The 26,707-nt window shown below is 59.7% G+C and overlaps 1 protein-coding gene across 1 annotated transcript; it reads left to right on the forward strand.

Annotated features, from left to right (window-relative positions):
* Nucleotides 1-1,187: 1,187 nt before the first annotated feature.
* Nucleotides 1,188-25,534, forward strand: LTBP4 (latent transforming growth factor beta binding protein 4). Its single transcript, XM_008139583.3, has 30 exons — nt 1,188-1,437; nt 4,823-5,014; nt 5,197-5,444; nt 5,548-5,650; nt 6,021-6,095; nt 6,197-6,319; nt 6,736-6,900; nt 7,555-7,704; nt 7,823-7,930; nt 8,527-8,658; nt 8,742-8,867; nt 9,588-9,713; nt 10,448-10,690; nt 11,393-11,518; nt 11,607-11,726; nt 12,713-12,841; nt 13,060-13,185; nt 13,520-13,642; nt 13,817-13,948; nt 16,343-16,474; nt 16,557-16,682; nt 17,971-18,117; nt 19,814-20,080; nt 20,290-20,361; nt 20,683-20,811; nt 21,014-21,160; nt 22,216-22,368; nt 23,299-23,679; nt 24,033-24,185; nt 25,194-25,534. Exons 1-30 carry the CDS (start codon nt 1,188-1,190, stop codon nt 25,346-25,348), a joined length of 4,659 nt encoding a protein of 1,552 aa, XP_008137805.2. The 3' UTR covers nt 25,349-25,534.
* The last annotated feature ends 1,173 nt before the right edge of the window (nt 25,535-26,707 follow it).

Raw genomic sequence — 26,707 nt, forward strand, 5'->3', positions numbered from 1 at the left:
CCCCCACAGCGCGCTCCTGCCGGCCAGGCCCGGGGTAAGAACATCCGCCTTTCCCCTGCCGCCGAGGGGGGAGGGTTCCGGGCCAGATAAAGCCGTCTGGTTCCCACGGCCCAGCCGCTGCCTAGCTGCCCCCCATTGTAGCCCAGTACCCCACCCCAGGACACGGCCCCCTCTAGGGACCCTGGCGTCCGGCCTTGAGAGGTAAGCCCAGGACAGGACCAGACGCTGGCCAGAGGCGCTGACCTGCGGGGGTGGGGCCGGGAAGCCAGGCGTCCGGGCTCCCCGCGGCCAAAGAGGGGGGCGCTGTCCCGGCAGAGAGCGCAGTTGAACTAGCCCAGACAACAAAAGCGATTGTGCGGGTTGGCGCCTGCCCGGTCACTGAATGCCCAAAATTGCCTGGCGGCTAGAGGCCAAAGGCCTCCCCTTGCTTCCCTCTCGCCCCTGGGCTAGCACACCCCCTAGTTTTAACCACCCTCAGAAGTGCCCCTCCTGCTGTGGCCTTCAGCCCAGATGTGTCCCCTCCTCCCTAAAGCCTTCCAGATGTGGGCCTCTGGCCAGATGTGAGGACCCCCGCCCACAGCCTCAGTTCCCCGTTTCCCCTTATTCATTCTGACTTCTTTTACCAGGTGTGGGGGTTTCTGGCCAGATGCTAGTGAAGCCCCCCGAGCGTCCTGCGCACCATCCAGACCCCCCAGTTCCTTCATGTGCCCAGGTGCAGACCCTCCTCTCCCCCAGATTGCCACCTGGCTGCCCAGATGTGCCGTGACCGTCCCCTATCCCTATGAAGCCCCGTTCTCTGTACCTAGGGCAGAGAATCAGCCCTTAGCCGCCTCCCCAAATGCGGCCCCCACTTCTCCTTCCTCTTTATGGATTCAGGCCTGTCTGGGGAAAATGAGCCCGCCCCCACCTGTTCCCTTCCTCGCCGCTCCCTCGTGGGCCCCATTCACTTGTTGAAGCGAGGAGGGACAGAGGGGGCGCCCCCGCCCCCTGTGAGTCTAGCGCCCAGCCTGCGCGCCTCTGGCTGCGCGCCCAGCCCCACGCGCCCCCGCGCGGCCGCCGGGGAGGGAGTGGTGGGGAGGGGGGGGCCTGAGCGGGGGCGCGGCCGTCCTCCCCCGCGGGCGGGCGGGCGCGGCCGGGCCCCTCGGGCGGGCTGGGGCGGCGGCGCGGCCGAGCGCGGCGCTGCAGCCATGGCGGGCGGCGCGCGGCTGCTCTGGGTGTCTCCATTGGTGCTGCTGGCGCTGTTCGGGCCACAGCCCGGGCACAGCCAGCCGCGAGAGCGCCTCCGCGTGCGCTTTACCCCAGCGGTGTGCAGCCTGCGCTGCGTCCATGGGCCCACCGGCCCTCGCTGTACCCCGATCTGCGCGCCCCGCAACACCACCAGCGTGGACAGCGGCGCGCCCGGCGGGGCGGCCCCGGGGGGACCCGGCTTCCGCGCCTGTGAGTGCGGGGTGGTGGTCCCGAGGGAGGGGTTCCCAGGGGGAGGAGAAACCCCTGGGGATGGTGGAAACAGCCCCCCCCCCAGGGAGAGGGAGCCCAGATTCCCTGTGCTGGGGGGATCCCTGGTTACTTAAGAAAGGAAGCTTCAAATTCCTGGCTTTTGGGGTTGGGTCCTGATTTTTCAAGCAATGGGGGTTCTCAGGGACCTGTGGCGTCCCACGTGAGGGAATCGGGTCTGATGACTTTCCAGCCTTTGAGTCAATCTTGGTGATACCAGAATTGAGGGCGCTGGGAACTTGGGGAAAGGGGGTTGAATTGAGATTATAATGGAGAGTTTCAGGGCTTGCGGGGGGGGGGGGGGGTGTCCCAGTTTCTGTGTCTATGAGTGAGAGGGATTAGGAAAATCCAGGATGGGAGTGCCTGTGTGGAGGGGGATTGGGGTGAGGGAAGTTGATTTGGAGAGCTGAGAGGGAACCGGTCCATAGAAGGAGGGTTTCTGCAGGACCCTGAGTTGCAAGGGTCACACATGGGAGAGAAATCCAGATAGGAGGCCTAGGGGATGGGGTGCCCCTGGGGACAGCGGGGACAGAAGGAGGGTGCGCACCAGGCACCCCTAGAGATGGGGAGCCCCCAAGGGTTCAGGTGAGGTGGGAGAATGGGCCACCTGTTTGCCACAGGGAGTGGGGATGGGCTGATTCTCTGGTCGGGGCCTACCTGCTCCCAACCCAAGAGGCCCTCTGGAGTGGGGAGTGGGGGCCCCTGGCGCCGAAAACTCGCCCAGCCTGGCCCCCAGCCAATCCAGCCCTGGCGGCGTGAGCTCATCTCCCGCCTGAGCCCCGCCTGCTGCCACTCCTTCTCTCCTCCCCTTCCTCCCTCCTTCCTTCACTCCCTCCCGGCCCAGCCCCAGAGCACCCGTGCCAAGCCCAAGCGCCGTGCCCAAGCGGGTGCCAAGCCCCTGGAGGCACAAGGAGGAGCATGTGAAAGGGGGCTGACCTCGGCAGGACCCCGATGTCCTCAGCTCCTCACTCCTCCAGGGGCTTAGGGGGTGGAGTTGGCCATGCCCATCTAGCAGCTTGCCCTGGCATGGGAGCCCTCAGGGAGCAGGGCGGGGGGCCTGATGTCAGGCCAAGAGAAGGTGGAGAAATGCTCTGAGGCTGGAAAGTGCCCCCCCCCCCCAAGACGTAGCTTGATTATCACAACCCCCAGCAGAGACCTTTCCTATCCTAGGCCTATTATTAAGGATCCCTATTAGAGCAACCTGGAATCCTGGCCTAGCTCCCCTAACTAGTGGAACTAGAGTGTCTGCCCTCAGATCCTAAGTCCCATCCCCACCCCATCAATAAACTAGAGAAAAGCCCCTCCAGTGGAGGTTCCTCCCTCCCATTCTTCTGATGTAATCTCCCAAATTGTGCCTGTCACCAGAGAATTCTGTAGTGTTTCCCCTCCGCTATTGTTCCCCACTCTCCAGAGGGGCCCCAGATTACAGACCCTGTACCCTGATAACTCCACTTCCTGGCTGAATTCTTTTCCCACAAAAGACTACCATTTTCTTATATTTCCAGTGGAATCCCATCAGAGATCCCTAATTCCTATCTTTCCAAGTCCTTCTCTCTCAGCTGACCCCCCCCCCCCCAGGAACTTCTGACCCATCTCTCTTCAGAGAACCCCAGACTTGGCCTTGATCAGCTGATTAGGACGCCAGCACTGTGCTCTCCCCAGGCAGCCATTACACAGAAGACTTGGGCACCCAGTCCCTTAGCTGGGAGGGGAAGGGGGACTGCACAGCATCTTAGAGTCTTCCCAGACTACTGAGGCTCTCATGTGCTGGGGACTCCCGGAAATCCCACTTCTTCTAACATTTTTCTCAGCACCTTCAAATTGGCCATGCCCTGAGCCTTCTCCAGTGCTCCCTAGAAGGCACCAGAGTCCTCTTTTCTAGGTAATTCTCTCCAAAAGGACTTAATGGATTCCTGTTGAAAGGGTGCCTCAGATCCTCTGAGCTAGGCTCGTTCCCTTTCCATTCTAGAAAACTTGAGTCTTTGAACCCCAGAGTATTGCCCTTTAGCTGGTCTCCCAGGAGTCCAGTCTCTTTACCCTTCAAAACTGAGGAGGCTCTCTTTTTGCTTTCCTCTCTCCAGTGCGTGGCTCAGAATACCACACACGCCTTCCTGGACGGCTCTGGCCGCCTGCTCCCTTCCTCCCATCCGCACAGCTGTCTCCAGCTGTTCTCGGTCGCCCCTGGGGAGAAAGGGAGGGGGTGCCCTCGAAGCACACGTCCGGCCTTCTTTGGCTCTACGGCCCCCGGGGCTCCCCAAGGATCGGGAATGCGGAGCCACCGCCCTACCCCCGCCGCGCCCCTCTCTTTGTTTACCCCGCCGCACAGCTGGCAGTGCCCCGCCCAGAGGTGGCCGGGGGCCCAGCGAGTGCGCGCAGACAGAGGAGGCGCGTTCCCGTCGGTGGCTCCGCCCCGGGGTACTGGAGGCGGGAAGGCAGCGCTCAAGTCTGAGCCAAAGGGGAGGTGGGCGGAGACAGTGCGGTGGGCGGAGCTAAGACGCCCGTCCAGATAGCTGGGAGGCGGGGTGGGAGGGGCTTGAACAAGCAAGCCCCGGCAAATCAGCGTAAGGAAAGGAGGTGGGCGGAGCTAAAGGCCGCGAGTTGGACAACTAGATAGGCGGAGTTTAGAATCCCGCGGGAAGAAGGTGATGTGGGCGGGGCTGCCAGGGGGGAGTGGTGCCAGGGAGTGACTAAAATGTGGTTTTAGTCAATGCAAGGGACTAGCTGGGTCTTAGGGGCTGGAACAGCAAAACTCACAGTCAGAAGATGAGATGGGCAAGGCTAAATGCTTATGGAAAGAGGGCCAAAGATTTGGTGACGGAAGATGATTTGACTTTGGATGGTGGGCACAGGCCATGTATCATAGAAATGTGTACTTGAAACCCATCTGATCTTATTAACCAGTTACCCCAATAAGCTTACTTTAAATAAATAAATAGATAAATGCTTGTGAAAAGCTGGAGTGGGCGGGGCTTCGCCCCGGGATAGCGCTATGTGGGCGGGGCTGGAACACCCGGGACTCAATCAGAAAGTGGGGCTGGAGAGGGAAGGTGAGATAACAGGACCGTGAATGAAGAGCCGCGGGCGTGGCGAGCCAACCCAGTGGGCGGATCTATGCCACAGAGGTCTGGACAACCGGACCGACCCACTGCTAATAGCCCAGGTTTGGAGGGAGTGGCACAGGACAGCTCAAGGTGTAGCGACTTGGCACTGAGTGATAGCTTTGAGGGTGTAGTTATCATGTTAGGGACCGAGCGAGTTTGGGTAAGCTGGCCCCAGGGATGCCTGCCAGGAGGGTTGCTGACTCTCAGTGTCCTCGCTCTCCCCCCAGTCCTGTGCCCCTTGATCTGCCATAACGGCGGCGTGTGCATGAGGCCTGACCGCTGTCTCTGTCCCCCGGACTTCGCTGGCAAGTTCTGCCAGTTGCATTCCTCGGGCGCTCAACCCCCGGCGCCGGCCGCGCCAGGCCTCACCCGCTCAGTGTACACCATGCCACTAGCCAACCACCGCGACGATGAACACGGTTAGGAGAGAGCGGCCGGGGGTCCTCTCCTACCCCTCTGTCCTCCACCTAGCCATCCCTCTGACCCCACCTCTCCTGCCTTCCCCTGAGTACCCTTCTCCAGCGCGCCCTCTCGCCCCTTCCTTAGCCCCACTCCTTAAGCACCCGGCATGCACCCCTTTGCCCGCGATGCCTTCCTCCAGGTGTGGCGTCGATGGTGAGCGTCCACGTGGAGCACCCGCAGGAGGCGTCCGTGGTGGTGCACCAGGTGGAGCGCGTGTCCGGCCCTTGGGAGGTGGCGGACGCCGAGGCAGTGGCGCGGGCGGAGGCGGCGGCGCGGGCGGAGGCGGCGGCCCCCTACACGGTGCTGGCTCAGAACGCGCCCCGCGAGGACAGCTACTCGGACGCCTCGGGCTTTGGTTACTGCTTTCGGGAGCTGCGCGGAGGCGAAGTGAGAGGAGGCTGATGGGGAGGCCCTCACCGACCCCCTCCCCGTCCCCCCCCCCCCAGCGTGCCCCCGCGCTGAGGCGCACTCACCCCACACTTCCCCACAGTGCGCGTCCCCGCTGCCCGGGCTCCGGACGCAGGAAGTCTGCTGCGGAGGCGCCGGCGTGGCCTGGGGCGTTCACGACTGTCAGTCGTGCTCGGAGCACCGGGGTAAGCCCCAGGACGCCCCCCGAGGTGCTCGGAGCTGGGCAGGGGTGAGAACCCCCTCGCGCTCTGCCCGGCGACAAAACCTGTTCTCAAAACCGCCACGCCTGCCTGGTTGTGGGGTCACTTCCCGTCTGGCCTGATCCAGAGGTTCGGGACCGCCTGCGCCACTTTGGACTTTGGCGACTCTGCGCCCTCACCCTGCCTTGGTGCCACGGCCCCAGCCTGCATGCCTGGAACCGCCCACATTATCCTCTGCCCGACCGGCCCGAACTCAAACACCCAACACCTCTCAGTCCCTTCCGCCCACCTTCGTCCCCGCCCCCTTCTTTCTCGATCCTCTCGCCCGTGGCACGCCCCTCTCCTCTCTCCACAGGGAACTCCGACCGCGTGGGAGCCCCAGGTCGTCCGTGTCCAACCGGCTTCGAAAGGGTTAACGGGTCTTGCGAAGGTGAGCCGGGACGGTGGTGGGAGGGGCTTGGCCCCAAGGGCGGGGCCGGCGGGGAGGGGGGGTCCCTGACACCCCTGGGACCTCTCCGCCCCTCCCCGCAGATGTAGACGAGTGCGCGACTGGCGGGCGCTGCCAGCACGGGGAGTGTGCCAACACGCACGGTGGGTACACGTGCGTGTGCCCGGACGGCTTCCTGCTGGACTCATCCCGCAGCAGCTGCATCTGTGAGCCACCCAGAGGGCCCGAGGCGGGGTCCCTCGCCCCGCTGTGCCCTCAGACCTCTCCCAGCACATCCTGGACCTTTCATTTCCTTAAACACCCCCAGATCCGCCAAGACTCCCAGGTCTCTCATTATAGCCACCTCAGACTTCCTGGACCTTCTTCAGCCATTTCTAAGAGCCCCTGTTGTCTCCAGATCCTCAGCCTTCCTTCAGCTCCTCCTGGGCCCCAAACCCCTTCACCTCCCCTCACCAGAACTTCTTCAGACCCCGAGATCCGTCTCGGACTGTCTCATTCAGATTCTCAGACCTCTCCTGAAAGTCCCTCGAATCCACCAAACCCTCCCTGGATACCCCACCTCGCGGATCCCCTGCCCTCCCAAACCCTCTCTGAAATGTTCCTCCCACCCCCGCCCCCCCAGCCCAACACGTGATCTCAGAGGCCAAGGGGCCCTGCTTCCGCGTGCTCCGCGACGGCGGCTGCTCGCTGCCCATTCTGCGCAACATCACCAAACAGATCTGCTGCTGCAGCCGCGTGGGCAAAGCCTGGGGTCGGGGCTGCCAGCTCTGCCCACCCTTCGGCTCAGGTGAGCGCCTTCGGCCCCGCCTACCCCTAGACTTGACGCACACACGGTCCACTTTAGGCCCCGCCCCCAGGCTTTGCGGCTCACAGCCCTCAAACCGGTTTGAGCCCTGGTCTGGGCCACTTCCCCAGCCTCTGAGACCGGCTACCCTCAGACTGAACTCTGCCCCAGGCCACAGCCATCCTTGGCCACATCTGCCCCTGAGACACACTACCTTCTTCTGAGCATCGCCTCCAGCTTTGGCCACGCCCAGCTCTTGAGATACTCCACCGGTCCACCCTGTCCCCATGCTTTAGCCACGCCCCCGGCTCCTGAGACACTGCCTTCAACATAGGGGCCCCGCCCCACACACGGCCCTCCCTGAGTCACCTCCCTGGAAATCTAGCTTCTGCTTAAAATCAGACCCCACAAGGGACCTGACTGTTTCCCGGCCTTCATCCTAGTCTCTGTAGACCCCAAACCAGAACCCACCACCATCCCAAATAGGGAAAGCCATCCTTGGTCCCAGTCTTTGGCCAGGGTCCAACCCCATCCCAGCATCTAATCCAAACCCCTGACACACTCCCAGGCCAACCCTCATCCCCAACCAAGGTTCTCTCTCTCCCTCCTGCTTTCATACCCTCTGTTTGGCCCTCTCCCTTCCTTTCCTGTTCCCAGAGGGTTTTCGGGAGATCTGTCCTGCTGGCCCTGGCTACCACTACTCGGCCTCTGACCTCCGCTACAACACCAGACCCCTGAGCCAGGAGCCACCCCGAGTTTCCCTCAGCCAGCCCCGTGCCCCGCCCTCCACCTCTCGGTCACCCACAGGTGAGCTGGCTTCTGGAGGAGGGTGTGTTGTCTCTAAGGGGCTGCCCCAGCCCCACAGGGAAAGGAAGTGGGGCACCAAAATCCAGGTCTCCACTCAATGACAGCCTCTCTTTACCAGGCTTTCTGCCCACCCGTCGCCCAGAACCCCGGCCTGAGCCTCGGCCGGGGCCTGAGCTTCCCGCACCCAGCATCCCGGCCTGGACTGGTCCTGAGGTCCCCGAACCAGGTTTGGTAGAGGGAATCCAGGGCATTGATGGGGTATTACAGATTGGGGGTCTTAGAAGGAGGTTTCAAGGATAGGGCAAGCAGGGATGCCACAGCCAGAGGAATTAAGGAGGGTAAAAAGAGATAAAGGTGTGGAGGGTGGGGTGGTGGTTATGTCAAGAGCTGGAGTCGGACAGCCTGGCTTAAAGTTCTTTGTTAATTGGGCAAATCGTTGAGCCTCAGTTTCCTCATTTGTAAAATAGGAATCATTGTGAGGATTCAATGAGCTATCTCTGAAGGGTCTGGCACATAGTAAGTGCTCCGTTAATGTCAGGCAAATAATTATTTTCATGAGGGCACTAGGAACGCACCTGAGGCAGATAATTGAAGAGCAAAATATTTAAAAATGGAATCTTTAGGATGGTATTATGGGGAAATTTAGGGAAAGGATCTCATGAGAACCTCCCCGCATAAAAGAAATGGTCACAGGTGAACACCCGGGGCTTGAGGAGGGACCTCCGGGAAGGTGTTTTAGGTAGAGGATCTGAGAGGATTGCACTGGGATGAATGGGACGGAGGTGGAAGAGATGGGGGAACCCTGGCTGACTGGATCCCCAGGTCCCTCCGCGGGCATGTGTCAGCGCAATCCCCAGGTCTGCGGCCCGGGACGCTGCATCCCACGACCCAGTGGCTACACGTGCACGTGCGACCCCGGTTTCCGGCTCAGCCCGCAGGGCACACGCTGCGTCGGTGAGCGGGACAGAGGGGGTGGGCGGAGGCGGGCGGGGCGGGGCGGGGCGGGCCACCTCCTGACCGGCCCTTGGTGCTCGCAGATGTGGACGAATGCCGTCGCCTGCCCCCGCCCTGTGCTCCCGGGCGCTGCGAAAACACGCCGGGCGGCTTCCGCTGTGTGTGCGGCCCCGGCTTCCGAGCGGGCCCGCGGGCCACGGAGTGTCTGGGTGAGGAGTCCGCCCGGCCGGCTCCCGGCTGCGCCTCCGCAGGGACCTCGCGCGGCTGTCCCTGCAGAGCGGTTCCCGCCTCCCCGGCCCCCGGCCCGCCCCGCCCCCAGACTAGCTCTCGGTCACCCTTGGGCCCCTCCACTGCCTCTTCCCGGCCAACAGGTCCCCCCGGCCCCGGGCGGGTCCCTATTCTGCTGCCCTCAACCTTTGTCTGGCGACCAGGTCCAAGCTTCGCCCCCCCCCCGCCCCCCGCTTCCATGTGCCAGACTGGCTCCTGACCCCCCTCTGTCCTTCGACTACCGAAACCTATCCACTGGCCATGACCCCTGCTCTCCACCCTGCCGAGCCAGTGCCCCGTTCCCACATCGCCCCTTCCCTCTCTCCTGACACCCCTTTGCTCGGTCCCCCAAACTTTCCTTCCCTCCCTCGCCCTGCCCGGGCTCTGCTCCTCACACCTTGCCCCCTACCCGGTTCACCTCTCAGCCCTTCCCCTAGCGGGGTCCCCGGACCTGGTCCCGATCTCGCCTCTCAAGCCCCGCCCGCGTCTTCAGTCTACCCACTCCCAACTCCCCGCGCCCCTGCCTCCCGCCCCACCGGGCTCGGGTTTAAGCTTGGCTCCACCCCTGCCCTCCCCACCTCCCGCGACTGCCAGGACGTGTGTGTGTGTGGGGGGGGGAGGCGTGTCTGCCCCAGTTTCAGCCTCCCGGTTTGTGCCCGCAGACGTGGACGAGTGCCACCGCGTGCCGCCGCCCTGTGACCGTGGGCGCTGTGAAAACACGCCGGGCAGCTTCCTGTGCGTGTGCCCTGCTGGGTACCAGGCGGCACCCCACGGAGCAGGCTGCCAAGGTGAGGGACTGGAAGGGGCAGAGGGGAAGGGGATGTGAGGGGGGCGGAAGGGCAGAGCGGCAGTGAGGAGGAAGGGAGACACTTAGCAAGGGACCTGACGGGGGAGACAGAAGCCAGGTTCTGAGACCCAGACGTGCAGCCTGATGGCTGTAGACACCGTGGCATGCGGGGGACAGAGAGGCCAACTGGTGGGACACAGAAGGACTGAGTCACAGAGGTTGGATCTGTCAGTCATGGTGGACAGAGTAGAGGGAGGCCCACACGGGTGGGGACCAGACAGGCAGAGTTCTAGGAGACAGGCAGGCGGGTTAGAATAGGGATTGAAAAGATAGATGGAGGATGAAGAGTTAGAGCAGTGGTCGGCAAACTCATCAGTCAACAGAGCCAAATAGCAACAGTACAACGATTGAAATTTCTTTTGAGAACCACATTTTTTAAACTTAAACTTCTTCTAACGCCACTTCTTCCAAATAGACTCGCCCAGGCCGTGGTATTTTGTGGAAGAGCCACACTCAAGGGGCCAAAGAGCCGCATGGGGCTCGCGAGCCGCAGTTTGCCTACCGCGGAGTTAGAATGATGAGAGACAGGGTGGCTGAAGGATGGAGTCAAGGAGAAGGAGGGAGGGTGGAGGGTGGAACATCAAAGCAGTGGAGGTCAGGGAGGCCGAGTGTAGCGGGGGGGGGGGGGGCGGGGGGGGCATAAAGAAGGTGTGACACCGGTCCCTGCCCTCTCAGACGTGGACGAATGCATCCAGAGCCCTGGCCTCTGTGGCCGAGGGGCCTGTGAGAACCTGCCTGGCTCTTTCCGCTGTGTTTGCCCGGCCGGCTTCCGGGGCTCGGCGTGTGAAGAGGATGTGGATGAGTGTGCCCAGGAGCCACCGCCCTGTGGGCCAGGCCGCTGTGACAACACCGCGGGCTCCTACCACTGCGCCTGCCCTGCTGGCTTCAGATCCCGAGGGCCAGGGGCCCCCTGCCAAGGTGAGGGTGCTGAGTCCGAGTGCACTCCACCCCCATTTGCTGGGGGACTGGAGAGAGACATGATTGGGGGGCGGGCAGAGAGACAGGGTGATGGAGCTCAGTGGTGGAAGACAGACGCAGAAGGCTGGGGGAGACTGAGAGGATGGGGGGGTCTGACTACAGAGTCTCCTCCTCTTTCTCCAAATATGAAGCTGTTCTCCATTTTACATCCCTTTTTGGTTTTTTTTGTTGGTGTGTGTGTGTGGGGTGGTGGTGGTAATTTTTCTTTTTTTAAATATATATATTTTTTATTGGTTTCAGAGAGGAAAGGAGAGGGAGAGAGAGGTAGACACATCAATGATGAGCATGTGCCTTGACCAGGGATCAAACCAAGACCTCCTGGTTCATAGGTCGACGCTCAGCCACTGAGCCACACCCATCCCGGCTGGGCTTTCCCTCCCTTTTCGGAGGGTACTCTTTTGCCTGTGGGACTCCTGAGGAGGGGACAGCTCTGAGGCAGGAGGGCCACACGCAGGAGGTGGTGTCCAGGCCTCACCCTGGCAGCTGCGGAGGGACCATTAATGGGGAATCAAGGGAGGAGGGGGCAGCCCGGGCCAAGTCCAGGAGGCTGCCTCCAGACTGCACCGCCGAGGCTCAGGTGGGTGATGGCAATGGAGATGGGCCCAGGCTCCTTCCTCAGCCCCCTGGTCCCCTCTGCCCCAGATGTGGATGAGTGTGCCCGTAGCCCCCCGCCCTGTGCCTACGGACGGTGTGAGAACACAGAAGGCAGCTTCCAGTGCGTCTGCCCAACAGGCTTTCAACCCAGCCCTGCTGGCTCCGAGTGCGAGGGTGAGGCCCGGGAGGGAGGGCGGCCTGTGGGTGGGCGAGGGGGCTGTGAGAGCACCCCTTCCAGGCCCTGCTCTCCCCTGTCCTTCAGATATCGATGAGTGTGAGAACCACCTGGCGTGTCCTGGGCAGGAATGTGTGAACTCACCCGGCTCCTTCCAGTGCAGGGCTTGTCCTGCCGGCTACCACCTGCACCGTGGCCGATGTACTGGTAAGATCAGGTCATGACCTTGGACCTGCATTATAACTTCTGACCTAGATGGTGACCCCTGTCCTGGACTGCAACCCAGACCCGGTCCATAACCTCCTGACCTGGACCTCAATTCCCTTACCTGAACCACACGCCCCAGAGCCTGACTGTGACTTTTAACATAGACTATGGGCCCCTGACTCAGACTGCAGTTCCTGAATGTGACTTCTTACTCTATGACTCATGGACCTTCAACTTGACATTTGACCCTAACCATGATCCTTGCTAATAACCCCTTACCACAACTCTATAGCAAGTGTGATCCTCCTGACCCTGACCCTTAGTTCTGCATGTGACTTGTGACCTCTGAACTTGACTTTGACCTTTGACCTAACCATAACTCCTGACCATAACCCTGCTACAACCCCTGATTCTGTGTAACCCTTGAAACTCTTTCACTGCCCCTGTCTCTTCTCAGAGTCCCTTCCCTGGGGCCTGATTGGGTTCACATCCCCAGCCCCAATCCCTGACTAGAGGCAGAATTCTGGACCCTGACTATAACCCCTGACCCTAATTGGTCTCAGATCCTCCAGTTCACTGACTCTGACCCCTGACTCATCAGAAAGTCACCCAGTGATCCTGGTTTACAATACCTGACCCCTTACCCTAATTAATTTATGACCCCTGTACCAGTGCAGAGTCCCTTCACCTGACCCCAGGATCCTGGCACAGGGAGTTCCCAAAAACCCAAACCCGCAGAACCCCCAATCATGGTCCCCAGAATCAGAGAACCCCGGTCTCCCCAGCCCACTTCTGCCACGGAGCCTTCTCATATCCAAACCAAGACACTGCCCACCACCTCTTGTAGACCCCTTGCCCCAACGGAATCCGTCCGGTGTGTCTCTAGACTGGACCCCTTCTTTCTTTTTTAAAAATCTTATTGTTGAAAGTATTACATAGGTCCCCCTTTTTTTTCTGGACCCCTTCTGAAACCCCCATTCCCACAGATGTGGACGAATGCAGTTCGGGCGCCTCCTGCGGCCCCCATGGCCACTGCACTAACACCGAAGGCTCCTTCCACTGCAGCTGCGCTCCCGGCTACCGGGCGCCGCCGGGCCGGCCCGGGCCCTGCGCAGGTGGGCGGGATGGGGCAGGGCCGGGAGCCTGAGGTGGGCCTGGGCTCCTGGGCGAAGCCTGTTGGGGAGTTGGAAGCTGGACCGAGGAGCTGTGGGTGGAGCGTAAGAGCCCACCCTACAGGGCCTGCGGCTTGGGGGCGAGGTGGCCGCTTTGTGGGCGGGGCTTGGGTCTCAGGGGCGGGCCCGGTGACCCCCCAGCTCTGTCTCGCACACCCTAGACGTGAACGAGTGCCTGGAGGGCGACTTTTGCTTCCCCCACGGCGAATGCCTCAACACCGACGGCTCCTATGCCTGTACTTGTGCCCCCGGCTACCGGCCCGGACCCCGCGGAGCCTCTTGCCTCGGTCTGTACCCACGCTGGGCCCGGACCCGGAAAGGGTGGTCTTATACCAGGAAAAGGCAGGACGAGGAATGGGGAGTCTGGACGCATTTTGGGGGCGGAGCCTGTGGGGCCTGGGGTTGGGATGGGAGGGGAGGGGTTGGGAGAGGAAAGGGGAGAGTCGAGTCTGGGTAGCTGGGCAGTGGTTGGAAAGGAATGGGCTTAACCCCGCCGGAGGGGTGGGGCTTGAGAAGGGCGGAGCCTAAGACACGTCGGGGCGGGGAGAGGGCTGCGGGGGGCGTGGCCTGGGAGGTGGAGCGGAGAAGGAGGAGGGTCGGGTTTTGGATTCTGCCCCGCAGACGTGGACGAATGCAGCGAGGAGGACCTCTGCCAGAGCGGCATCTGTACCAACACCGACGGCTCCTTCGAGTGCGTCTGTCCCCCGGGACACCGCGCCGGCCCGGACCTCGCCTCCTGCCTCGGTGAGAGGCCTGCCGCGGCCCGACCCCTCCGCTCTCCCTCTGCCTCCGGTCTGCCCTCCTCTGTCCTCCGCGTCCCCGCCTCCCCGCCCTGACTGTCATCTCTCCTCCACTCCCCGCTATGTCCTCCTTTGCCTCCCTGCCTCCCCCATCGGGTCGCCCTGCCTCGCCTCTCAGACGTGGATGAATGCCGAGAGCGGGGCCCGGCCCTCTGCGGCTCCCAGCGTTGTGAGAATTCCCCCGGCTCCTACCGCTGCGTCCGAGACTGCGACCCCGGCTACAGCGCCGGCCCGGAAGGCACCTGTGACGGTGAGACTACTGCCCTCGCCCCTAAGCTACTGGAGTTGGTTCTTTTGGGGACCGCCTGCCTCACAGACTTGTGGGGAGGGAAAGGGCCCCAATGCACTTAAACTCTCTCCCCGTCTCTGTGCTGGAAATTCTCCCCCCTCCCTCCTCCCCCCTCCTTCCCTTCCTCCCTCCCTCCCTCCCTCCCTCCCTCCCTCCCTTCCTTCCTCTCTCTCTCTCTCTCTCTCTCTCTCTCTCTCTCTCTATTGATTTTAGAGAGGAAAGGAGAGAAAGACAGAGACAGAAACATCAATGATGAGAGAGAGGGCCTCCTGCACGCCCCGCACTGGGGATGGAGCCTGCAACCCAGGCTGTGTCCTGACTGGGAATCCATCTGTGACCTCCCAATTCATAGGTCCGTGCTCAATCACTGAGCCACACCAGCTGGGCTACTTTTTTCTTTTTTTAAAATTTTTTCTTTAAACATTTTTACTTCTTTTTTTTTTGTTTTGTTTTTTTTTCTTTAAACATTTTTAATTTGTCAATTACAATTGACATTCAATATCATTTTAATTTAAAACAATCCTAGTGTCACCTGGCCAGCATGGCTCAGTGGTTGAGCGTCGACCTATGAACCAGGAGGTCAGACAATAAACAGTTCGATTCCCAGTCAGGGCACATGCCTGGGTTGTGGGCTCGATCCCCAGTGTGGGGCGTGCAGGAGGCAGCCAATCGATGATTCTCTCTCATCATTGATGTTTCTATCTTTCTCTTCCTCTCTCTCTGAAATCAATACAAATATATATTTTAAAATACTTTTTTAAAATCTTAGTGTCCTGTATTTCCTTGTGGAGGGAGGTAGGAGTTTGGGGGAAGTGACTGCTATCAGGACCCAGGCCATGCCTTGCTTCCAGAGCAGCCCTCTCTGCCAGTTGAGTTATTCCAGCAAGTTATCGCCTAACCTAAGAACAGTTAGCCTCTCTCCCCCTTTCTCGTCGATTAAAACTCCCTGTTTTCCCCTCTTCAGGCTCCTTCTCTTTGGACCTGCCCTCTTCCCACCTTCCCCCACTCACTCTACTTCCAGCTGTCCCTCCAAAGGGGTGCGACCCTGGTTGTCCTGGGCCCATCCTTTCCCAAGGCCAAATCCCCCAGGTGTCCCCACACACTGACCTGCCCACTTAAATCCACCCCTTTAAAGTGTTGTCTGTCTCTCCAGACTCGGTCCTCTGTCTTTCCTCAGACTTCTCCAGGCCTCGGGAACTACAGGTCTCTGTTCCACCTTCACACCACCCCTTGCCTGCTCTTCTCATTTTCCATGCCTTCCCACCCCTCCACGCCCCCACCTCACCCCTCACCTTCCAGCCCCCCTCCCCATCCCCCCAGCAGGCTCTGGCAGGGGACTGGCTGAGACAGGTGGCTAGGACTAATCGAAGTCCTTGTTTGGGATGCAGTGTGGATCAGCTTTTTGTGGAGCAGACGAAATGACTGTGGGATGCCATTGGCTCTCTGGTTGCCACAGCTCTGGCTCATAGAAACCTAGTTTCAGGGGCTCTCATTCACTAATTCTACAAGAATACACTAAGCACCTGCTGTGTGCCAGACACTGGGGGCAACAGGCTGTACGTCAAACGAAATTCCTGCCTTCATGGAGCTGCCACGTGGGGGGAGGACAGACAATAAATAGGTAAATTCATTCAAAACTCACTCGGCAAACCATTTGGGGCACCTGCTGTATGTTAGGCACTGCTCTAGGCCCTGGGAATACAGTGGGGAACAAGGCAGACACAAGTCCATGCTGTTGTGGAGTTTGCATTCCAGGGAGGTGGTTATAGTATAATGTCAAGTTTAAGAAGAAAAATGTAGCAGAACAAATGGACAGAGACAACAGGGCAGTGAGGGAGGGAGTGCTAGGAGGGTTTGACCTAGACTCTTTTTTTTTAAAAAAAGATATATTTTATTGATTTTTTACAGAGAGGAAGGGAGAGGGATAGAGAGTTAGAAACATCGATCAGCTGCCTCCTGCACACCTCCTACTGAGGATGTGCCCACAACCAAGGTACATGCCCTTGACCGGAATCGAACCTGGGACCTTTCAGTCCGCAGGCCAATGCTCTATCCACTGAGCCAAACCGGTTAGGGCTTGACCTAGACTCTTGAGTGAAGTGAAGGAGGACGCCATGCAGAGAGCTGAGGGAAAAGAGTTCCTGACAGAGGAACGGCACGTGCAAAAGCCTGAGGTGGAACCATGTTCGGGGCCTTTGGAGTTATCACCACTGTCAATCTTAAGAAGCTCAGACTCCTAGAATGTAAGATTCCTAGAAACTTCTCAGTCCTGAGAACTGAGAGTGGCATCCGGAACCTGTGAATCCAGGCCCATAACTCCCCTCTCCTCCCCTCACCTTGTCCCCACTCTTGCAGATGTGGACGAGTGCCAAGAATATGGCCCGGCGATTTGTGGAGCGCAGCGCTGTGAAAATACCCCTGGCTCCTACCGCTGCACGCCGACCTGCGACCCCGGCTACCAGCCCCTGCCTGGGGGCGGATGCCAGGGTGGGTTCCCTCGGGCATTGGGTGAGCTGTGGAGGAGACGGGAGGCGCAGCCATGGTCTGTCTGACTGCCTGCTGGTTGCAGATGTGGATGAATGCCGGAACCGGTCCTTCTGCGGGGCCCATGCCGTTTGCCAGAACCTGCCTGGCTCCTTCCAGTGCCTCTGTGACCAGGGCTACGAGGGGGCACGGGACGGGCGTCACTGCGTGGGTACGGGGCTCCAGGGGGCTGGGGTGGGACCAGAGGGTGGAGAAGAGGTCGGTCAGGCCCAGCCCCTCTCCATAGATTTGAACGATGTGAACTTTGGGGGTATGGAATTCAGACCTTGGGATATAAGATCCATCTTCAGGAAACCCTCTTCATTCAGATTTTATGTGGGGGAGGCTTTAAAAATCATGCATAAAGTATGTAAAATGTACTAATCTTAAATGTACATAAACACTATTTTTCCCAACTTGTTTTTTTTTTTTAGAGAGAGAGAGAGATGTGAGAGAGAAACATCGATAGGTTGTCTCCTGTATGGACCAGGGATCAAACCTGCAACCTAGGTATGTGTCCTGACCAGGAATAGAACCTGCCACCTTTTGGTGTACAGGATGACGCTCCAACCAACGGAGCCACCGGGCCAGGGCTTCCCAACATTTTATGAAGATATTTTCTAAACATACAGCCTGACCTATATTCTACCATCTTATTCTACTTGCTTCCTCATACATCTATCCATGAATACAACTAATTTTTTTTAATAGATTTAAAATTAAATTACAGGCATCAATCCACTTCTTCCTAAATTCTTCAGCATGCATATTATTAACCAGAGTTCAATATGTGTTTATAGATATTTTCATTTGCGGCTCAATTTACATACAGTGAAATGCATGGATTTTAATTATACATTCTCTGAGTTTTGACAGATGCCAACACAACAGGCTACTTTTCTTTAAAGGGAATTAAAACGGTGACGCCCTGGGATATAGTAGAACTTCAGGCACACTTGCATCCAGGCCTTATAACAAGGCTGACTGTTTCCCCTCGGCTCTGCTTCCCTCTGTCGCGTTTATTTTCAGGCAGACTCTCTCTTCACGGTGACAAAGGTGGTCTTGGCACCTCTAGCTAACATCCTCACCTTGGCAGCCCCGGCTACAGACGGAGGCTCTTTCCTGATATTTTCAGCCAAAGTCTCCGGGCTGGCTTTGCCTGGCCCAGCTTAGGCACTGCCTGTCTCTGAACCAGAGACACACAGCAATCTGCTTGGCAGTGCCTGGGGCTTGTTCCCACTCCTAGGGGTAGAGGTGGCCCCACTCAAAACACAGGGGCTGGGAACAGAGGAGCAGAAGGCTCCCCATGGAAATTCGGGGTTTGTCACCGGAAGAGAAGTTGACGATGGGGGCTGGGCCATTAAAAATACCAGTTATATCTGGAAGCTCCGACTTTTAGACCCTGGGAACCAGAGCTGACCTCCACCGACTTCCTCTCCCCTGTTGTCTCCTGCTCACAGACGTAAATGAATGTGAAACGCTCCAGGGCGTGTGTGGAGCTGCGCTGTGCGAGAACGTGGAGGGCTCCTTCCTCTGTGTCTGCCCCACCAGTCCTGAGGAGTTTGACCCCATGACTGGGCGCTGTGTTCCCCCGCGGACTTCTGCTGGTGAGGCTGATGTCAGCGTCTGTTTCACTGATGGCTGCCTGCCCCACGGAAAATGATGCGGTCTAGCCATTCCTGATGCGGACAGCTGCCTCTAGTTCAATGCCATTGTTTCAAACAACAAAAGACTTCCGAGCTCCTGGCTTAATCTGGGCAGTGGGGTTCAGAGTCAGGAGAACTAGGGCCTGCCCTGCCTGGCTTTACCGGCTTGCTTCAGGCAGCAAATGCTCACAGGCCAGTGGTCGGCAAACTCATCAGTCAACAGAGCCAAATACCAACAGTACAACGATGGAAATTTCTTTTGAGAGCCACATTTTTTAAAATATATTTTATTGATTTTTTTGCAGAGAGGAAGGGAGAGGGGTAGAGAGTCAGAAACATCGATGAGAGAGAAACACTGATCAGCTGCCTCCTGCACACCTCCTACTGGGGATGTGCCACAACCAAGGTACATGCCCTTGATCGGAATCGAACCTGGGACCCTTGAGTCCGCAGGCCGACGCTCTATCCACTGAGCCAAACCAGTCAGGGCGAGAGCCAAATTTTTTAAACTTAAACTTCTTCTAACGCCACTTCTTCAAAACAGACTCGCCCAGGCCGTGGTATTTTGTGGAAGAGCCACACTCAAGGGGCCAAAGAGCCGCATGTGGCATCGCGAGCCGCAGTTTGCCGACCACGGTCATAGGGGATCCATTGCGTTTAGTCCCTATTCTGGGCACTGGGGACACAGCAGTGACCAGAGAAGGTCACTCTGCCTCCAAGAGACTCACAACAGTGGGGGCAGGCAGAGGTAACACTAGGCGGTGACAACCCAGAGGCATCGGGGCGGGCTGAGGACACGCAGGCCAGAGGGAAGGAGCCCAGCCTGAGAGAAGAGTCAGGGAGGGCTTCCTGTAGGAGGGGATGTCTGAACTGAGAGCATTAGGAGGAGGAGTGGGTGAAGTAGGGGAGGGTGACATTTGGGGCAGAGAGAGCAAGGACAAAGGCAAAGGTCTGGCCAGGCAAGAGAGGGCCTGGCATGTGGGAGGAGCTGAAGTCAGTTCAGGGAGGCAGGACTTACAGAGCAAGGGAAGGAGTGGGGAGAGAGGCTGCAGGAGCTTGGTGCCAGGCCACTGACTCACCGTGGTCAGGAGGCTAGACTTGTCCTGAGGTTACCCTGGCACCGTGAGCAGAGGGGAGGGATAATCAGATTTGGAAACCTCGTTGGCAGCCATGTGAAGGTGGGTTGCAGGAGGTGACCCTGGGTTCTGGGGGGCAGGGACTGGGCAGAGAGGACAGGACTAGATCAAGGCAGCCCCGCCCCACCCAGCCACAGGAGGGGAAGAGAGGGCAGGTGGGAGAACACGCAGAGGCCAAGCAGACAAGCGGTGGGGCTACCTGGGTTTGGGGATGAAGACGCCGAGGCCAGCTGGGGACACCTTGGATGTGAGAGCCCGAGGAGGTGTCCTGGAGGTCAGGGACATCCCCTTCGGCTACAGAAACTGCAGGTGCCACAGTGTGCCAGATGTCTGGGAGAGTGTAAGGGGGGAAGGCAGGAAGTGGAGAAATGACAGGAGGTGAGACTAGGAGAAAGGGACAGTGACCGTGGAGTCTAGTTCTGCCAATAACGGCTGGGAGCCCTTTGGGCCTCAGTTTCCCCACTTATATCCTGGGGGCTGGAGGACCGGCCCACACCAGCTAAGGCCTCTTGTCTCCCCAGGCACATTCCCAGGCCCACAGCCCCAAGCACCTGCCAGCCCCGGTCTGCCAGACAGGCCACCCCCTCCACCCGCTCCCCGCCGGCCCAGCCCACCCAGGCAGGGACCCGCGGGCAGCGGCCGCCGGGAGTGCTACTTTGACACGGCAGCTCCGGATGCGTGTGACAACATCCTGGCCCGGAACGTGACGTGGCAGGAGTGCTGCTGCACGGTGGGTGAGGGCTGGGGCAGCGGCTGCCGCATCCAGCAGTGCCCGGGCACCGAGACAGGTGGGCATGGGTCCCGGCGGACACAGGGCTGCGGGTTGGGTGGCGTGCATGAGGCTGAGAGGTGGGCGCCAACAAGCATGAGGGCTGAAGACTTGGGGGGTGAAGGGTGGGCATGGGGCCAGAGGAAGCCCTGAGACTGGTGGGCGTCAGCAGGTCCGGGCCGGGGGCTGGAAGCGGGAGTCTGGGCTTAGCCTTGTCTCTGTGTGCAGCTGAGTACCAGTCACTGTGTCCCCATGGCAGGGGCTACCTGGCGCCTAGCGGAGACCCAAGCCACCTGAGAGGTGAGGCCAGGCTTTAAGTTGCACCCACCTTCAGCCCCCAGGCCAGCCCCCTCCCACCCAGTCTCTGTTTTCTTTATTTCCCTCTCTCACCCTACCTGTTTCTCTGTCTCCTCCCACCCACCCACCCCACCCCCATCTCTCTGTCTCCATCTTTCCCTGTCTCTACCTCTGGGTCTCTCTCTCCATCTCTGCCTCTCTCTTCCCTGATTAAACCACACAGGCCCCCGCCCCCCCCCCCCCCCGCTCCCAATCCAGCCCACCCAAACCCTGGCCTCCACCCATCTCTCTTGGGGGGCACGCCCCTGACCATCCTTCTCGCAGATGTGGATGAGTGCCAGCTGTTCCGAGATCAGGTGTGCAAAAGTGGCGTGTGCGTGAACACGGCCCCAGGCTACTCGTGCTACTGCAGCAACGGCTACTACTACCATGCCCAGCGACTGGAGTGTGTCGGTACGAGCCCACCCTCACCATCCCCAAAGAACGCTCCCCAGCCCCGCACCGCCTCGGAACCGGGTCACCGCCTCGGAACCGGGTCACCGCCAGTAGGAAGTCTCCCCAGAGTCCAGACTCCATCCGTCACTGCCAGTGCCCTGGGGAACCGGGAAAGGGGAGAGGCTGCTTCTCAGCCACGCCCCCCTCCCCGCCACCCTAGATAACGACGAGTGCGCGGACGAGGAGCCGGCGTGTGAGGGGGGCCGCTGCGTCAACACCGTGGGTTCTTATCACTGCACGTGCGAGCCCCCGCTGGTGCTGGACGGCTCGCGGCGCCGCTGCGTCTCCAACGAGAGCCAGAGCCTCGGTAACCCGACCTGCAGCCCGTCCCGCCCCGCCCCGCCCATCACGTCCCGCCCCGTCCATCACGCCCCGCCCCGCCCCAGTCCCGCCCAGCTGCCCTGCCTCCTGAATCCCGGCATCCTTCGTGCACATTGAGTGAATTGGCAGTGGCCCTGCCTTGTAAGACGGTAGTGAAGAATTTTATTTTTTATTATTTTTTTTAAATTTTTTAAATATATATATATTTTTTTAATTGATTTTTCACAGAGAGGAAGGGAGAGGGAGAGAGAGTTAGAAACATCGATGAGAGAAACATCGACCAGCTGCCTCCTGCACACCCCCCATCAGGGATGTGCCCGCAACCAAGGTACATGCCCTTGATCGGAATCGAACCCAGGACCCTTTAGTCCACAGACCGACGCTCTATCCACTGAGCCAAACCGGTTTTGGCAAGAATTTTATTTTTAAGGACAGAACAGGACCTGGTCTGAGTGCTAGAGGCGTGTTCCCTGTCTTTCCAGTGTATCTCTGACTCCATCTTTCTGAGGGTTTCTATCTTTAGGTTTTCCTCTGACTCGGACACTTCCTGGGACTATCACTGTTTCTAGGTCTGTTTCTGGGTCTGCCTCTCTGCATCTTTGCTGACCCGTTTTTCTTAGAATCCCTGACTGTTTGACTGTGTTCGTCTCTATCTCTTTGGGTTCTTTCTTTCCCTTTTTTTGCCCACAGACCCAAACTCTGGTCCTACAACATCCCCAAACACTTCATTCAAACAGTGCTCAGAGAGGAAAATCAACTTCCTCAAGGTCACACAGCCCTCCAGAGGCCAGACTTGGATAGAGTCCTCTCAGCTTCTAGCTCCCAGTCTTTGGAACCCTCTGCTCTCGCCTCCCATATGACAGCCTCATGCCAGGCCAAGCCCTGTCCTCAATCCAGAACCTGGGAACCACCTCAGAGGGCTTCTGGGAGTCAGGCCACGGCCGATGAGGATCTGGTGATAGGCAGAGGTGGCCAGCTGCTCCAGCAGGAGCGGAGGCCGAGGGTCAGTCCCACCCTGATGCATGCTGTCTCTGCCCTCAGATGACAACCTGGGAGTGTGCTGGCAGGAAGTGGGGGCTGACCTCGTGTGCAGCCGCCCTCGGCTGGACCGCCAGGCCACGTACACAGAGTGCTGCTGCCTCTACGGGGAGGCCTGGGGCATGGACTGTGCCCTCTGCCCTGCCCAGGACTCAGGTACTGCCATCTGCCTGGGCTGCACCCAGACGTCCTGCCCCTCAGGCTTCCCATCCAGACCCTTAGAGCTCTTAGTGTTAGACCCAGTGTTAGCCTACCAGGTCTCCCCAAACTCAGCCCACAGACCCCTAAATCTTAGTACCCTAGTCCCCAAGTCACATCCCAGAGACCTCCCAGTCTTATCAGCAGGTCCCATAGGGCCCTGAGGTCTGGTCTACCTGACCCTCACTCCTGGTCTCCAGAACCCCAGAACAGCCCATGGGACACCCCCCCCTCCCCCACATCCAGGCCCTTAGACCTCCAGTACCAGGTGCTCAGATCCCTCCATCCTGGCCCACCGACTCTGGTCATAACCCACAGGCCTCCAAGTTCCAGTGCCTTGGATACCCATATTCAAGCACTGAGACCCCAGTTCTTGGCTCTTAAAACCCTTGATTCCCCCAATCCTCAGCCTGTGGAAACCCAGACCAGCCCCAGGCCCAAAGACCCCATCCTTGATCCTCAGACCTCCAGGTCCAGTGGCTCAGATCCTTTCCCAAGCATCCTGGCCCCCAGATCTCCAGTAGCAGTTTCAGGGAATTCCCAGTCCTAGTCCCTAAAACACCGGCATCCCATATCTGTAGACCCCTAGTCTGAGTTCCCATGGATCCCCCAAATTCCAGAACATTGGACCATAATTTCTGGCTGCAGTCCTTAGTACTCCTGACCCCAGCACCTTGGAATCCTAGACTCAGGCCTTGGACGCTCAGTCCTGGTTCCAGAACCTCTGACCCCCACAACCTTCAAACCAAGTCCCCTCCTCTGAAGGTCCTTCCATGCCTCAGCCCAAGGCACCCCTCCCTCTCCTCTGGGTTCTTCCCACAGCGGGGACACGCATGGTGGGTGCAAGGCAAGCAAGGAATGACTGTTAGGCTTGTCTCCTGTTTACAGATGACTTTGAGGCCCTGTGCAACGTGCTGCGCCCCCCTGCCTATGGCCCCCCACGGCCAGGTGGCTTTGGACTCCCCTACGAGTATGGCCCAGACCTCGGTCCACCTTACCAGGGCCTTCCATACGGGCCTGAGCTGTACCCACCACCTGTGCTACCCTATGACCCCTACCCACCGCCCCCTGGGCTCTTCTCCCGCCGGGAGGCCCCCTACGGGGCGCCACCCTTCGACATACCCGACTTTGAGGATGATGGTGGTCCCTATGGCGAATCTGAGCCTCCTGCTCCGCCCGGCCCGGGCACCCGCTGGCGCTATCGGTCCCGAGACACCCGAGGCTCCTTCCCAGAGCCCGAGGAGCCGCGTGAAGGCGTAGGCTACGCTGGTGAGCACGGCAGGCCGAGGGGACCGGGAGGACGGAACTGTGCAGACAGAGAGGCAGGGAGGAGGGAAGGAGAGATGCAGAAACGAAGAAGCCAGGGGGAGAGGCAGGCAGAGAGAGAGATGAAAACACAGGTGCGGTCGGAGAGAACAGAGGTACACCTGTAAGCCCACCAAGGAAGGTGAAGAAGGGGGGGGGGGCCGACCAGTGAGCACAGCCAGATACACTTCCTGGCCCCACAGCGCCCCCTGGAGAAGGATGGCTGGTTCAGAAAGGAACATACAGAGCAGCCAGGGGCCTTGAGGGAGAGAAGACGCCGACCCTGAATGAGGGAGTCCCCGCACTGTCCTCCACAGGCGCCCTGGCTGGGCCCTACGAGGGGCTGGAGGCGGAGGAGTGTGGGATCCTGGACGGCTGTGCCCACGGCCGCTGCGTGCGGGTCCCCGAGGGCTTCACCTGCGACTGCTTCGACGGCTACCGCCTGGACATGACCCGCATGGCCTGCGTCGGTGAGGGGCTGGCCAGGGCGAGCCTGGGGACAGGGCGGGGCTTAGTGACGACAAGGGGCGGGGCTTAGTGACGGCCAGGGGCGGGGCCAGCCCGGAAGGTGCAGCCTGACTGGCGGGAAAGCAGAGCTTGGCCTCAGTGCCGTCGGGGCCGGAAGCAGGTAGGAGGGTGGGGTCCTGCAGGTGTGACGTCTCAGGACTCCTCGTGCTACCGTGCATTAATTTTCGTGGCCTCTTTGGAGAGCCTCTGGCTTCCCGTCTGCGAAGTGGGAATGGGAGTCCTGTTTGCCCAGTTTAGAGAGGAGGAGCACAGGACTCGGGGGGCGTGCAGAGACCTCAGACTTGCTGTGGGACCTGCCCAGGGAGCGATCCCTGGCTAGGTTTTCCTCATCTCGAGTGACCGTAGTCCTAGAACTTCAAAGAATTGTGAACATCATTAGTACTGATTCACAATGACACTGAGGCCTGTGTGTAAGCTGAGGCTCGGAAAAGAGAACTGAGTTCCCCAAGGTCCCACAGCCGAGAATCAGCAGGGCCCGGGCGCTGAGAGCCTTTGGGAGCCGGGCTGAGAGCCACTGAGCGGCGTGCAGGCTTGCTGAGCGACAGGCAGGGGCTTCCGCACGCCGGCCCGGTGGGAACTTCTGTAAAAGGGAATCAGAGCCTGCTCCACGGCGACCGGGAGGAGACAGTTACTGCGGTAACCCGCTTCATGCATGCCTGGTGTGGAGCAGGCGTGCACCGTGGTTGGTATCCTCACCAGGGTTCTTTTCCTAACAAACACCTGGTGGCGTGGGGCTCGGCACCCCTCTCACAGAACCCAGCCGAGGCACAGAGTCCCGCCCCCCGTCCCGCTCAGCAGGGCGGCAGGGGCCAGGCTCGCGCTCAGCCAGGCGGCTCTGCGCGCACCCTCGGCCCCGGAGCCGCAGGAGACGGGAGCGGGGGCGGGGGGGGGGCGGCTGAGCCCCGAGTCCCCGGCCCTGAGCGGCAGCACTCCTTGCACCCCCTCCCCAGACGTGAACGAGTGCGAGGAGGCTGAGGCGGCGGCTTCACTCTGCGTCAACGCGCGCTGCATCAACACCGAGGGCTCCTTCCGCTGCCTCTGCCGCCCCGGGTTCGCACCCACGCACCAGCCGCACCACTGCGCGCCCGCCCGCCCTCGGGCCTGAGCCCGCGCCGCCCGCCCCGCGCCTGCCCGCTCGTGCGCATGCGCACGTGGAAGGCGAACGACGGACGGACAGACGGAAGTGGGGACGCCTCCTGCCACCCCCAGCGCCGCAGGCCCGGGCCTAGCCCACGGCCCCGCCCCCCTCATATTTCCGCTCCTTTTTATAAACGTTTTCAATTTAAAAACACCTGCTTGGTACCTGCTGCCTCTGTCTGCCCGTGATTCTCCGTCTGGCTCCAGAGTTTGTTCTTGGAGCCACTAGATTACACCCCTGCCCATCCCTGGCGCCCTGGCTCCCTGGCTCCCCGGCTCTTCATTCCCCAGCCTCCGTCGCTTGTTCTCTCTCTGTCTCTCTTTCTCTCGTTGTTCTCTCTTCTCTGACTCCTTTCTGCTGCATTTTCTCCGCCTGCTTCTTTCAGTCTCTGTTTCTGCCTTTCTCTTTCCCCCTCTGTCTCATTCTCTCTAATCTCGGTGTAGGTCTTGCCTCTGGATTTGTAACTACAGAACCGACTCTCCCAATAAATTCCGCAGGAGCTGTCTCTTCCCCCCTCCCAGGAAGGAATGGGATGGAGTCGCCAGCCAGAGGGTACCCCAGATTTCCTCATGCTCCCCAAAGAAGTGAAAAGCTACTCTGGGACTATTGGGACAGGGAGGCAGGACTGCCTGGAGGGGTAAGCCCAGGCCCGGGCCCCAGCGTTGGCTGTGAAAAACAGAAATGGCAGTCCTGGGGGAGGCTGGAATGAGCTGCGTGTGAGGATCCAGTCCCCAGCATGGAGGCCCCAGTGCCCCTGCCTACTTCCTGGCCATGCCAGGAGTCCAAAATACACCCTTCCCCCCAAAAAAAGAACATAAAACAGCCTGTTGGGCATTATCTTAGGGGACAGAGGACGATCAGGAGTGGGGGTTCCTAGGGACCGAACTGCGTCTTCTCCACCCACCTGTTACTGTCAGGGTCTCAAGTGCACATGCTCATGGGACCAGCTGAATGAGGTAGAGAGTGCGGGATAAGGCAGGTGCAGGATAAAGGTGAGGGCACACGACCTGCTTAAGGGAGTGAAACAGAGAGGGAAGTCTCCCGATTTAAAATAATCTTTTTTTTATAACCGCCTTGTGGGTCATATCTGGCCCATGAGCCACCAGTTTTAGCCTCCCGGGTACAGCTCCGGTTGTGTAAATGCGGGAGGGGGACTCCCTCTGGCCAGACCCTGTGCACCTCCAGAGCTTCAGGAGTGGCACCCCCACGGGGCCACGTGGAGGCTTATACGAACAGGGCCTCGTCTGCAGGCGTGTTGGTGGTGGTTAAATGACTTGTCCCCTGTGTCGAGTGCTTAGATCTGCCCTCGGCACAGCAAGTGCTCAG

Source organism: Eptesicus fuscus, chromosome 21 (assembly GCF_027574615.1).
Source record: "Eptesicus fuscus isolate TK198812 chromosome 21, DD_ASM_mEF_20220401, whole genome shotgun sequence".
Classification (NCBI taxonomy): domain Eukaryota; kingdom Metazoa; phylum Chordata; class Mammalia; order Chiroptera; family Vespertilionidae; genus Eptesicus; species Eptesicus fuscus.

Excerpts from the sequence above, each read along its gene's own strand:
- LTBP4 (XM_008139583.3), top strand. The coding sequence starts at position 1,188 with ATGGCGGGCGGCGCGCGGCTGCTCTGGGTGTCTCCATTGGTGCTGCTG. Across the intron at positions 11,727-12,712 it reads GCACCGTGGCCGATGTACTG|ATGTGGACGAATGCAGTTCG; the intron begins GTAAGATCAGGT and ends CCATTCCCACAG. Across the intron at positions 20,081-20,289 it reads GTGCCCGGGCACCGAGACAG|CTGAGTACCAGTCACTGTGT; the intron begins GTGGGCATGGGT and ends CTCTGTGTGCAG.